This window comes from Clytia hemisphaerica, unplaced genomic scaffold, assembly GCF_902728285.1.
Source record: "Clytia hemisphaerica strain Z4C2 unplaced genomic scaffold, Clytia hemisphaerica genome assembly, whole genome shotgun sequence".
NCBI classification, from domain to species: Eukaryota; Metazoa; Cnidaria; class Hydrozoa; order Leptothecata; family Clytiidae; genus Clytia; species Clytia hemisphaerica.
Window position 1 is genome coordinate 1,197,883 of NW_027103726.1, and position 14,779 is coordinate 1,212,661.

At 36.2% G+C, this 14,779-nt stretch overlaps 2 protein-coding genes and 1 long non-coding RNA gene across 3 annotated transcripts; all 3 read left to right on the forward strand.

Annotated features, from left to right (window-relative positions):
• Positions 1 to 3,063: 3,063 nt before the first annotated feature.
• LOC136804740 (uncharacterized) lies at positions 3,064 to 3,516 on the forward strand. The gene has a single exon (XM_067061345.1). It carries the CDS (start codon positions 3,064 to 3,066, stop codon positions 3,514 to 3,516), a length of 453 nt encoding a protein of 150 aa, XP_066917446.1.
• Positions 3,517 to 3,595: 79 nt separating this feature from the next.
• LOC136804741 (uncharacterized) lies at positions 3,596 to 5,377 on the forward strand. The gene has a single exon (XM_067061346.1). It carries the CDS (start codon positions 3,596 to 3,598, stop codon positions 5,375 to 5,377), a length of 1,782 nt encoding a protein of 593 aa, XP_066917447.1.
• Positions 5,378 to 5,624: 247 nt separating this feature from the next.
• LOC136804729 (uncharacterized) lies at positions 5,625 to 6,281 on the forward strand. The gene is made up of 2 exons (XR_010846298.1): positions 5,625 to 5,898; positions 6,225 to 6,281. It is a non-coding gene; the product is annotated as an uncharacterized lncRNA (long non-coding RNA).
• Positions 6,282 to 14,779: the final 8,498 nt, after the last annotated feature.

Below are 14,779 nucleotides of genomic sequence, written 5' to 3' on the forward strand. Positions count from 1 at the left end.
GATTAATAATCCCATTTCTAAAAAGTCCTGTAACTTCTTGTTTTTGTATATTTACCGGATGCAACTTTGAAAATGAAAGCAAGAAAGCTTAACAAAAACATTTATGAAATTAAATGTTAAAAAAAACTTCATCAAACAAGAAAAATTGAGTAAAAAACCTAGAATGACGCTGAAAATAAAGTTGGCAATATCTTTCCAATTTTTTCCCGGGAAGAGCTAGGATTGACATATGTTAGACTGGAGTATCTTGGCTTCACAGTGATATGAAAATCGTTTTTTATGAAAGTGGTTTTGCCGAGGTAAAAGTTTGAAATTTTCTGCTGTCAACATTCAATTTCTTATACATAGCATGTTTGTCGCATCTTTCTCGCAGCTTGAAACGTCATAACGACATATCATTAGCAATCAATTTGATGCATTTGAATCTCTTGAGAGATCTTTAAGTCTCATATGGGAATTGTATAGCTGTGTTTTGATGAAAAATGCAATAAAAAAATTTACGAAAAATTATTAGTGAATGGAGGAGGGTGAACAATAATGTCATTACTGCGGACAAGGCTAGAACATGAGAAATCAATGAAAAACCAGCTCGTTGTGTATCAAGAGTTCTATGATAAATCCATGATTCTATTAACCGTTTAGAAGTTAGATATAATTTAGTAAACACAATTGACGTCAAAAAATCTCGCTATTTTTGCATTCTGGTCCGTAAAATAGACACCTATAAGAAAATTTCGGACAGCAAACAAGTAAATTCGGAAACTTCAGACATAGTGCTACATGATGATATATGTTTGCACGTGCCTCTACGACTGTCATAGTTGACCTCCCCCAGCTCCCGGACTATTAAGAGTAATTAAGAATTTAATTGCAAAAATGACGTTATGAACTTTAGAAATATGTTAATAATATGTTGCATCACCCTCTTTTACAAGGTGCTTAGTTTTAATGGGTAATTAACTTTTTTGTTTCAAAATTTCTTTACACTGTCCGCAAAGAATTGAACTATTTTAAATTTTGCGGAAAATTTTTCTAAAAAGATGTGTCGAAAGTTATTACTGTTTTTTTAAGCAAAATCCGGATGAAAAATTGATTAAAAACCACTATTTTGAAGATTTCGAGACAAAGAAGCATTTACAAAAATTTTCCGCAAAAATTTTTATTGTTCGGTAAAAGATACACCATCTACTGCGAAAATTTTTTCAAAATGTTTTTTCTTCGCCGAAACTAAGCTCTTCGAAGTTGAAATATTCTTCCTCGCAAAAGTCTTCATTTTCTTCTTCATCAAATTCTTTCAATGCAATTTTTGAATTTTCAGATTCAGGAATAGTTTGTCTAACAGAAAATGTATAACATGCCATAGTTTTGTTGGTTACATCAGTCAGAAAACAAATTTTAAACACGGCAATTATGAAAAATTCACTATATGGTCAGAGCCCTTAAGAGGTAAGAAAATGCGTGCGCGTAAGAAAATCATGAACAGCTGTTATCAGGTTACCATTTGGTGGATTGGTAAGGNACACATGGTGAATACATTTCGACTACCAGTGTTCAATGGAGAGAAGCCCTCGTCTCAGGAATCTGTATGGAATCCATCACAGAAACATTCCCACAATATCCATTGACAGACGTCAGAAAGATATCCAGCAGGCATCACCGCAAGTGGATCTACTCATGCTCCAAGCAGAGCCACAGTGGTGGGCTGTACACCTGATGGTGGGTATGAAATTCTTCTTTATTCCTACTTATCTCCACTACCATCCGGTCTTGGAATTTACGAATCTGTTAACAACTTTGACGGTGGAAGAGGTGTGATCGGAGGACACATGAAATCTTCCTGCAATTCATCAACAACTCACTGAGGAAAAAACTTTCAATTTCTCACTGATCAACTCAAACTCTACAGATGGGGTATCCGACAAATCCAGACATCAGAGATTATCCTTCACCCAAACTCAACCTTTGACGAAGTTGCATCATCAGGCACATCAATTATCGTTGTTGAAGTGTAGGAATGCAATCATGTAAGAATCAGACGTATGAGATAAGCATCAAAGAGGAAGCTGAGCAAGAACTCATCAATTCATCGATTACAATCGATTCCAATACTCAAACTGTAACTGCCATGCTTCCGCTCATCAAAATCCATCAAGACTGGCTCCAAACAAGGACATGCATGAAAGTCTACAATCAACAGCTCAGGAAACTTGGAAAACCTGAGAACAAACAGGACAAGCTCGATATACTTGCATCTGAGAAAAACTAATTCACTGGGATACGTTGGTTACGTTCAAGATCTCCCATATCCCAACAGGAATGCTGCATCAAGAGCATACAAAATTTCAACCCTGGCGAGCCGTTTGGAAGCCTTTCTCTATCAGACTCTGCCGCATCGTCTTGCGCTCCCAAGCACAGCATAGGGACGCGTCTGAACGACATTCTGGCAAAGGGAAGTAACAACCTAAAGCTTCAAGGATCATGATCGATTAATCGTCCAGTAGGAATACACAGGTATGTAGCAAGATGTACAACACAGTCAAATCTCAAGACCATGGACCTTCAACGTACCTTGGCAGGAAGACTTAGATCCAATCAGATTCAAAGGAAAGTCATCAAGACTTGATTTGGATCAATCAAGTGGGATCATCAGACTTCCCTCAGACGCATCGCGAGATGACAAGGGAATATCCAGAAGTCATGAAATCATCCAACATGACGTTTATGTGGACGATTGTATCACTGGGATCACACCATTGAAGCAGCTCACATACGAGCTGATGAGTTACAAATTGTGACATCAAAAGGGCTTTCAATCTGAAAGCATCACCTATCTGGAGAAGATCCACCATCACATCTACAGAAGACGGTGTTTCGTGGTGTCGAGGAATGAGTGGTCTCCAAACGACGAGTTATCATTGTCATCAAGATTAACTTTGCGCGAAACGAAGGCAGAAGAATACACAGACTCGAATGTAATCCCTAACGTGTAACTCGACGACATTGCTCATCTAAAGTTGCCGAAGTTTTCGACATTCTTGGTAAAATCGCACCATTGTGGCCGCCATGAAGATCGATCTACGAGACTTGTGCGACAGACAGCTTGACTGGGATGACCCAATACCAGATGAGCTAAGACCAATCTGGCTGTCTCATTTTGACACAATCACAAAAATCGACCAGTTAAGATTCCAACGACTTGTTGTACCTGCTGATGCTGTTTCACTCAATGTGGAGACCTTGGACTTTGGTGATGCTAGCAAGACAACAATGTGCATCTGCATCTATGGTCGTTTTCTTCGTAAAGATGGATCATACTCTTCTCAATTGGTTTTTGCCAAATCAAGGATGGTTCCAAAGGATCTGACTCTTCCACGTGCAGAACCACTTGCATCACTAATCAATGCTCACACAGGAGAGATTGTTCGCCGCTCATTTCGATCCTTCTTCAAATCATCCTTAAAGTTCACAGATAGCCAGATATCTCTTCATTGGATTTCAAACGAGCAAAGATGTTGAAACATGGTTAGAAGCAGAGTCATTGAGATTTCATCGTTTCACGCACAAGAATCAGTGGCTCCATGTTGGATCGAAACAGATGATTGCTGATGTTGGCACAGAAAGGGTGCAACAATCAGTGACGTTGATCAACACTCGCATGGATAACGGTCAATCTTGGATGCAACTACCTATCTCTGAATTTCCAGCAAAACGTGCAAATGAGATAAAATTGGACAATCAGGAGATAGTCGAAGCCAGGAAAGAACTATCCATCAACCAGTTTGATGTTCACGTAACAACATCTGAGTGGTTATCCGAACTCAAGAAGAGATACCAATCTTCCAAATACATCATCGACCCAAACAGACACAGCTTTCAAAGAGTGATCCGTGTCCTCAACATTGTCCTGAAATTCATCTGCATGAAGATATGGAAATCAAAAACTCACAAAGAAACAGATGCAGAGGAGTACTTTTTTCGTAAAGGTACTCTGGAAGTCAAGAAGTTTCTCAAACCACCCCAATACCAGAAGATATCAAAGGAAAAGAATGGCATCCTCATCTACACTGGTCGGATCCTTCCACAGCAAGAAGTGACGATTGTCGGAAAATACACAAATGCCATGAAAGACTTGAGTCAAACTTTGTTTTGTGTTCCCATCTTGGAGAAAAATTCACCAATCGCACTATCAATCGTCATGGATGTTCATTGGAATCACCCCACAGCAAAACATTCTGGCATTGAGACAACACATCGCTTTGTCATGATGAAAGCCTACATCATTGAAGGAAGACAACTGGTGAAGCAAGTACGTGAATCTTGTGAAAGATGTCGTTACCTCATGAAACGTACAGTTGATATGGCAATGGGCCCTGTCTCCATCTACAACCTGACGATAGCACCAGCATTCTATCATACACAGATTGACTTGTCTGGTCCATATCAAGCGTATCATCCACATCACAAACGTACAACAGTCAAAGTATGGTTATTGGTTCTATGCTGCTGCTCAACATCTGCCATCTCAATCAAACTAATGGACAACTATTCAGCACCAGCGTTTATTTTTGCCTTTACTCGATTTGCTTGCGACCATGGGTTCCCTGCCAAACTTCTTTGTGACGAGGGTACTCAACTAGTCAAAGGATGTAAAGACATGAAACTGAACTTCTGTGACATCAAATTCCAACTGAAGGAGAAAAGAAACGTTGACTTTGAATTGTGCCCTGTACAAGGCCACAATATGCATGGAAAGGTGGAACGCAAAATCAAAGAAGTGGACATCTCCATCCAAAAGAACGCCCACAATGAAAGATTATCACTTATGCAATGGGAGACCCTATCAGCAAAAATTGCAAACACAATCAACAACCTTCCATTGGCAGTCGGTAATATCACCGGAGACTTTGAAGTGATGGATTTGATTACGCCAAACCGATTGCTGCTTGGACGGAATAACGATCGCAACCCTGATGGCATCATGATCACAACTCAAAATCCTTCAAAAGTCATGAAGGAAAATGAGAAGATATACGAAGCATGGTTTGAAGCATGGCTTATGGTCCATGTCCCTAAACTCATGCACCAAACGAAATGGTTTAAAAGCGATTCAATCAACGTTGGTGACATCATCATCTTTCAAAAGGTAGATTCTGTAATCTGCAAAACTTACACGTATGGTCAAGTTGTTGAACTTGACTACTCAACTGACGGTATGCCGAGGAAAGCAACAATCAGGTATCAAAACCCAAACGAAAACGTATTTCGGACGACACATCGGGCCGTGCGTGGCTTAATCATTATCCATCGAGCAGACGATTCGGATGTAATGACTGGGCTTGGCAAAGTGGCTAAAGATATTGATTTAAATTTGAGATAAATGATTTTCCCTTTTGGGGGGAGTGTAAAATGAACTGAGTTAATGATAAAATTAACTCCTATTTCTGGTTTGAAAAAGAGAAAATAATTTATTTTGTTAGAATTTAATTTATAGAAAATTTCACTTGTTCCTAGTTAGTTCTTATAGAAAATCTATGAAAAATCACACAAAACACTTTAATTTATTTATAAGCATATTTTTTTCTTATAAAATGATGGTTCTTAACAGAGTGTTTATGCTTATAGGAAAAACGTTTATATTTTTTAATTACCATTTAATTAGTTTCTCTCCTTTTTTCTGACACACTATAAATTGAGCTGATTTCACTTTTTGTGACACTCTTGTGTTAGACATGAAAGTGTCAACATGTCAAGCATGAGAAGAAGATACAAATTTTGAGACTTAGAATTTGTTTACATTTACACTTGCACCACTTTCTATTACATTGACTGACTTGTCTATATGTTGGTTGTGTACACATTGGCTTTACTTTTCACCAGCTCACACATGTGGCCAATTTGGTAAGTTTTTTCAGCCACTCCTTTTGCTTTTCTGTTTGCATGGCCACATTTTGTTTTGTTTGCCTCATCAGCTCATCAGTCCAGTGTTGAGGCACAACACCTGGACTTAGGTTAAGTTAGGTTAAGTTTTTCTTAGTTTTCTTTACAATATATTTTGATATCTTGATAGCTATACATTTTCCCAGATGCCTTTCTTACAGGATCTGGACTTAGCCATTTTGTCATGTTCTGGACTTAGTCATTTTTCACATTCTAGTCTTAGAATTTAGTTCTTTTTATCTATTTTGTTTCTAGTTACTTATGTTTGTCTTAATTTCTATTTACAGTTTGAACCTCTTGTAATCACATGAATGAAAGAAAGATAGCTGACATGCTGATCTAAATCATTTTGCAAAGTTACAAACATCCCCTACTTGTGTGTAGTCTGACACCGCAACACTTCAAATCCCTTTTTTCCAGCCGCCGCCGCCGCAACTTAAGAGTTTGGTTTTTTTATTCCGATTTCCCGATATCACTTTGATTTCTAAACTTTCTTCCGATCGGGTTAACTTTTTGCGTACTTTTAGCGTGCGTTGTTTTTACAGATCATAATGTGGTGTTTCAAGATGGCGGCTCAAGCAATAAGTCTTTTTCGTTCGTTCGATGTTTATCTCTTGACAGCTTTTATTTATACAATCATTACATCTTGTTGAAATGGCTTTTAAACTTATAACTAAGGAAGATGCAACACTGGAGTTAAATTATAAGGATGTTCTTTTCTTTAAAGTATGAAGATTTTAACTTATTTGCTCAAGTTTTTTCCTGAATTGTGAGTTATTTTTTTACATGCTAAACTGGGCAGGGTACTCTAGACCTCATTTATTTATTTTGTAGCATGAAAACATATTTTTTCATTTTGGACTTGAATATAGAATAACCACGTGTGTATATATATTACAGTTCACAGCTTAATTATCTGATAATTCACAAAAATAATGTTTTCTCGAACTTGAGTGTTTTCTATCTGATAGGCATTTTATATGCTTGTTCTTCTGGACTTGAAGATAATATTGATAAAGTGTAAATGGAAATTGATCAAGTATATTAAAGTACCGCTCCTATGTGAATTTGAGAAAGACCGAAGTTCTTCATCAATTAATTATTGACGCAAAAATGATTTTTTTCTAGACTTGCGTTTTTCACTGGCAGTTACGTTTGTTTTTTCGGACCGACTTGGAGATAATTATGATAAAACGTAAATGGAAATTGATCAAGTATATTAAAGTACAGCTCCTATGTAAATTTGAGAAAGAACGAAGTTCTTCATCAAATTATTGATGCAAAAATGATTTTTTTCTAGACTTGCGTTTTTCACTGGCAGTTACGTTTGTTTTTTTGGACCGACTTGGAGATAATTATGATAAAGCGTAAATGGAAATTGATCAAGTATATTAAAGTACAGCTCCTATGTAAATTTGAGAAAGAACGAAGTTCTTCATCAAATTATTGACGCAAAAATGATTTTTTTTAGACTTGCGTTTTTCACTCATGACAGTTATATACATTTGTTTTTTTGGACTGACTTGGAGATAATTATGATAAAGCGTAAATGGAAATGGATCAAGTATATTAAAGTACCGCTCCTATGTGAATTTGAGAAAGACCGAAGTTCTTGATCAAATTATTGACGTAAAAATGATTTTTCTAGACTTAAGTTTTCACTCCGATTTGAAATAGTCGGTCAGCTAGACAAATTTTTCGGCTCCGGAGAGGGAGTAAGCCTATGGTGGTTTTTTGGCATCCTTAGATATCCTAGTTATGGAAAAAGTTGGTCGGCCTGTTCAAATCGGTAGCTTTTTATGAATTCCAGGGTCAAATGTAAGATTGGTTGATCAAAAATATTTGAAAATTTTTCGCAATTTTTGGGGGTCGGGCAAACTTGTGAATGGCATAACTCTTGATCAAATAGTGCTAATTACTTCAAATTTGGAGGAAATCTTCATTTTATAATGTGAAATTGGAGTGTAAAAAAGAGAATTTAAAAAGTAGCCTTTGGGACCCTTGACTGGCCCCAGAAGGCCGACTCTGGTCAAAAAATGAAATTTTCGAGTGTTGATCAATTCGTTGGGGTACACCCACATCAGAACACTGAATGATATTGAAAACACGTTGAAATAGTATAGAATAAGGTACTAAAGTATAATAAAGTGAAAAAAATGACAATCTTGTCCCTAAAAAAAATAGGGCGGAAAAGATAGAACTGAAAATATCAAAAAATGACATTTTTTAGCATTTTTTCGTGAAACTTGAGTAACCCTTAAAAAAATAATCTTATCCTCTTCGGATTTGGAGAATATTTTCACTTTAACGAATGCCCGAATAAATGGAACACCATTAAAAGTTTTAAAGAATAAAAAAAGACTTGTGGGACCTGTAACTGGCTCCAAAAGGCCGAAAACAGGGACTTTTATCGCTTGACCAGATTTAAAGGTTGAGACTGTTTGTAAACGCTAAAAATATTTCAAATACTTAGGTTAGAAAATAAATATGAAACATTGTATAACATTTATTCAAGTAAAGTCTCAATAAAAAAACATCATCCTCCTTGTCATCATTAAAATCGTTTTCATCTTTGCTTACTTCTCCATCAATGTCACTCTCCTCGTAATCACTCTCCTCATAATCACTCTCCTCATAATCACTCTCCTCAATTTCATCTTCACGATTATCATCATCATCTTCATACGCTTCTGTGTATTCTTCTGCTGGTTCCTCATTAGATTGAAAGTTTTTGCATTCGTGGTTCATGCAAGCATCTGTACATTTCAGGGAATTATCAACACAAGGGCACGATCCAGGGAGACACTTCTTCAAACACGTACAGAAAATCATTTCCAGGACTTCATCTGGAGCAGGATTTACGTTATTCCATGAAACAATCAGATCGCCTTCCTCATTCTCACCCCAACCAAAGTTAACAGGCGACGGAATGATAGGATGGCTTTGCAACGACTTTCTCCATATGTGAACCTGATATGAGGCACGTAGGCTGTGTTGTCGCAGGCTGTCGGCACATGGCGGGATGGTTTTGGGGTCGAGATGGCCATGTTTGGCTGCATACATTTTGTAACGTACGTTGTTTGTGTTGATGTCTTTATGCCCATACATGTCACAAACAAATTTTTGGATTTGAATAAACTGTGTCTCTGTTAAATCCGGTGCATCTCCAAAAGAAGCAAAAAGGCTGATATGTTGTTCATCTTTCATCATTGTTTGGAGCGGTTTGACTTTACCTTTCCCAGCAAAGGAACTGATCGTGTCACACCCTGTAAAGCCATGTAGACCAAGAAGGGCTCTTGAAGCTTGATCAACATCTTTGATAGAATATCTCGTCTTCAAAGAGTCCTTGATAGCATCCAGACTGATAATCCTTGTTTTACTTTTTACGCCAGTTTTCATGTAAAGCTTTGCCCCAATTTCTGCTGAAAGACCAAGAGCGATTAGTAAAACATCAGTATCAGGCGTATGGATGACTATTTTCCCAAAGGATGTTGAAATTTGCTTCGTGTGAAATACCAAGCGTGTGTCTGCTTCCTCGTGGTTACAAGCCAATGTTGGGTCTATGGTGCCGCAGACACTTGCATTTGCATTTGTTCTTTTTGACTTGGAGATAATTATGATCAAGCGTAAATGAAAATTAATCAACTATATAAATATTTAAAGTGCAGCGCCTATGTAAATTTCAGAAAGGCTGAAGTATTCTTCATCAAATTATTTACAGAAATTATGTTTTTCTAGACTTGCATTTTTTCACTGTGATTTGATGGCGGACACTTATACATTTTGGACTAATAGTAGGGGGAAATTTGTTCGTTTTTTTGAGGTCGCTCGATTTTTTTAGTCAAAGCACTTGTTATACATTTTTGGAAAGCTAAGGGGTAGGGGAATCAAAATAACTTGGGTGGCAAAATTTTTCACCCTATGATTTTTGCCCGAGACCGTCGTATTTGTCTGAAAATCACACCGAAGTGTCCGAAACAAAATTGGCACCCAAGTTATTTTGATTCCCTACCCCTTAGCTTTCCAAAAATGTATAACAAGTGCTTTGACTAAAAAAATCGAGCTATTTTACAAATTTCCCCCTACTATAATAATGATAAATAATAAATGTATATAAATGGATTAAATATTTTTTACTAGATAAATATTGCACTTTTAAGCATATTTAGGCTCAGATTAGGGAAAATACAGTACAATAATTAGTCTTTCTGGGACGACACCGGGTATGCTAAACATAAAACTTTAAATTTGAATAAATTTTAGATCGGTGTAAACTTTTTTTGAATTTTTCATTGCTTATTAATTATAAAAAACATGTAGTTTTAAGCTAAACTATTTCTCTGCAGTTTTAAGATGAATAAGAATGGCACCATTTTAACTTTTAATGATTTACAGCATCTTTTGTCCAGCTTAGGCTAGAATATAATTATAAGTCTAAGCTTAGTGAAAAATGAAAAGTGTATACAATTTTGTGATTTTTTATAAGTACAGTATGCCTTGCTTTTAACTTCCTTGCAAGGATTTTTATTTTCATGAGTCTGTTGTTGATGTAGCCTCTTGTTGCTGTTCATCTTTATATCTAATTTTTATTATCTAAATATCTATCCTAATTAAGAGACGAATAATTATTCTGTCATACAGATTGTAACATGGCATATTTTTAATCCATATTGTATACAAACGTAAATTTGATGATTTTTTCACTCTCGTTTTAGTAAATCATATCAATTTTTAAAAACATATCTTTCTAATCATATTAAGCAATTTAGGCTGACCTTCCAGCGCAGCTGGTTTATTAACAATTATTTTGAATTTGTTTTAAAGTTCGACCCTTACAGTGCAATCTTACAGAAACACACCCTTACAGTGCATTTTGGGATGCTGAAAAACCCCACCCTTAAGCGCGGCACATGACGTAGGCCAGATCATATGAGTGCCCCCCCCCCCGGAGTCCCTGACTCGAGTCACATTCATGAAAATCTTATTGAATTGTATATGGATTCCATTTATTGAAAGTGAGATAAAGTAAATATCTATTGGTCGTGTCAATATATCCCGTACTTAATTTATGACCAAAAACAACCTGCTTATGTTTTGGACTAATTTTGGTCGTTTTTGTCGCCTTTATGAAAACGTTAAAAACTATATTGAAGCCTTCAAATGTTATTGACTTTTTCGAGTTTACGCCTAAAAATGTTCTAAAAATGTTCTTATTCTCAACATCTTCTGAGCAAATTCTGTGCAAATTCCTAAGAAACAGCACGTTTTCGAGTCCGCCAAGCTTCAGATTGCTCTTAATATGTTCTTAATTCTTTGGCAATCGAAGCCTTATGTTCTATATAGTTTGTTCTTATAAAGAAAAAAACGTGTAAGTTTAAAATAATACTACAAAACCTACCTGTATTATAGAACCACATCAATTAATCCACTTTTCTTGGCAAAATGTCTGGTTTGATTTTAAAGATTAAAAGCTCGTAAAACAGTTGTAAATTTTTTCCACTATAAACGCATTTTTACTGTGTTTGTTAAGTTCGGCAATCTGTTTGATTATCGAGATGTATAGCCATGTTTGGCCATCCATTCAGAAATACAGACTATGATTTTGCGTTCGGGTAGCGTAATTAGAAAGTTCAGCGTGATAACTTTCAGTAAAATTTTGTGATATTTTAATCCGCTATTTCAGTCAAAAATTTATGATGTTTCTGTCTAGTAAAAATATGTCCGAATTTTCGAACAAAAGGAAAACAAAGCAAAAAAACTGCAGGGGTTGCTTCGTGAATCAAAATTGTAAATTGAGCCATATTACACGTGTTTTAAAAGAATACACTCTATGATAATGTCCATGATAAAATGGCCAAAAAATTAAGAATAATGCTAAGAATATCACCATCAGTGAATTTTGCTACTTAAGCTAAGAATGCCATTTTAGAGCATTTTCAATTGTAAATTGTCAATCATCCCCCAACTAAGACTCACTCCTTTCAAAAAAACGCCATGTTATGTTTGAGTATGCAATGTATGAATTAGGATCCTAACCTAAGAATGTTGTAAGAAAATTTTTTCCCAAAAAGTTAAGAATATCCACGATAAAATGGATTTACACCATTCTTATAAGAAAAGCGTGTACCTAACATGCTTTCGGTTTTGGAATGACTTAGAGACATGACATCATACTTCTTATGAAATCACAACACTGTCGACAATGAATCGGCTCTAAACTCAGGTATTAGCAGATTTCCAGGAAGAAAAACTAGACTAGGCAGGCACAGGGACTGAGGAAGTCTAAGTAAAACCTACATTATCAGTAGCATCAAGCGTATCTCGGGACGTAAAATTGAACAGAGACTGGAACCCACACCGTTCTTGCCATCCGAACTGGAATCTTCATCACTCGATTTACCATTCAATGGTACAGGATGTCCACCAATCGCATGACGGTACTTTACTTGTGGTGATCTGAAAAACAAGTACCTTAAAGGAAGAAATTTTGGCAGAAAGAAAATTTGGCGGATTTGGCGGATTTGACTGAAATCCGCCGTATTAAGTTCCCGCCAAAATTTCTTTTTTCCGCCATCCGCCAAATTAAATTCCCGCCAAAATTTCTTCCTTTAAGGTATGTAAAACATGTTCAACAAAACAAATCTTGCACAGAATTATGAATCAAAGCGTGTGATTATTACGTCACTGCTCAAATAAAAGAAAATGGTAGCTGAAGCTACTAATGGGATTATTGGTACTGATTAGTACTTTTCCAGAAATAGTCCGTGCCCTCCCCCTGTTGAGGATATCGGATCCCTGCATATCGATATCAATCCCTGGTTTACAATTTTTGTTCAAAAAAGGATATCCAGGGCGTAAAGTGTCTTTTCAAGTAAAAAATATGATATCCAGGGGTAAGCATCTTTATAAGAGAGGATATCCAGGGGTTGAACATATTTTTAAGAGTGGATATAAAGTAGTATAAGCAAAGTATATAGTCAAAAACTTATACTTTTTTATTCACAGAAATAAGCAAAAAAAACAAAAACAAAATTTTTTTGTTGACGTAATCAGAATTTCGAAAATATTCTTTTTCAAATGATTGACTTTGGCGAGATACATCCTTGGTGAAAGTTTCGAGACGATTGGATAAAGCATGCTTGAGAAATTCAATTTTTAGTTAATATGACGTCATCGATTATGATTATGAAATTTTTTAACATTTAATTTCGAGTGGGATGAAAGTCAATTTCTCAGTGGGGCTAAAATTCCAGGGTATTTTCCTACTGAGGACGAAATTTTTGCCAGATCTTCCAGTGGGGCTGGGGCCCCAGCGGGTCTGTGTCACAGGGGTGTGTATATGGTTATGATTACAGAACGTATCGCTAAATATACCCCTGTGTCACAGACCCACTTGGACTCTAGCCCCACTGGGAAATTTGGCCAGAATTTTGTCCCCGGTGTGAAAATACCCTGAAACTTCAGCCCCACTGGGATATTAATTTTGATTTCATCCCAATTAGAAAGTTAAAGTTAAAATATTACACTCCAAAACCATCCCCACTGGATTTCTTAACCTTGGAACAAAAGAATTTCTAACCCAATTAGAATTTCGATAGGAGTTTTTCCCCACTGAGGTAAAAAGTTCCACCGGGGCACTCCTGTCTCACAGGGGTGTTTAACTACAGGGAACACGGTATATAGAACGGTATATAGAGAAAACAAAAGTGTAACTGATATACCTATGAACCATTAGTGATCTGCCATTTTGTAAATTAAAGGTGTCACCATGTGCTTCAAATAATTCTTCAAGCATCCTAAAAAACGAGTACAGCCAACTCTCTCTAATTCGAACCTCTACTATTCGAATCTTTCTATATAATTCGAACAAAAATATTTGTCCTCTCAGCTAGAAATCAGTACAAATACTCTCTGTGATTCGAATTCTTATCTGAAGAAAATTCTTGATCCCTCCATGAGCATTTAAACGAATGGACATCCATCTCCTTTGTCTTTTTGTAGAAAAGGCTGCTAGCTTCGTTGCCGCCTCGTTAAAAGCATAAAATGAAACAATAGAGTTTGATGATATACTACTTGGGAATACCTTGCTAACAACGTCAAAACTTCGACAAAAGTCTCTGTTGTTCTACTCTTCTCAAGTCTTTTATCCATATCATAACAAAGATAACAGAGGCAAAATCATCGTCAGCCTGTCAACACTCCGACTAATATTTCTAAATTTTGACTTAAAAGTGTCTAATAATTTTAGAGAGTGTCACATTATAATTTCGATATTCTTATGACACAGGCTCTCAACTTTGGCAAGCTATTTTTTTCAAGTCATAAAAAAAATTATTGGAGTGACAAAAGGGATTCAAAAGTATACACGCAGTTGAAATTCTGCATTTTAGAGTTGAAAATGTTGATAAAATATATTACAAACTTGTGAAAAAATTCAAAATTAATTTTTTTTGTGCATTAGGAGTAATGTTCAAGCTCTATCAATTCTTTTTCCTAAATAATTCAAAGAAATAAAATTATGACGGAATATTGTCGGATTTTTCATTCCAATTTTGAAAGACAGGCGGCAACGAAGCTCGCTTCAAAGAGACAATAAAAGATGGATGTCCAGTCGTGGTCCCTCGAAGATCGAATTAGAGTGAGTCGACTGTATTATAACACTACTAGAAACGAGAGCCAAGCAAGAGAAAAAAGGGTAAGATACAGTCTCTGTTATTAAATTCTATATTTACATGTTTTTTTTATAAGCAAGTGTCTGCCCCTACATCAGGCTCGCATTATGCTTAGCATTCTATTGTTCTTAAACAATAGTCATTGTTTAGGTACCAAAAACTGAGCCTTC

Excerpts from the sequence above, each read along its gene's own strand:
- LOC136804740 (XM_067061345.1), top strand. The coding sequence starts at position 3,064 with ATGAAGATCGATCTACGAGACTTGTGCGACAGACAGCTTGACTGGGAT.
- LOC136804741 (XM_067061346.1), top strand. The coding sequence starts at position 3,596 with ATGATTGCTGATGTTGGCACAGAAAGGGTGCAACAATCAGTGACGTTG.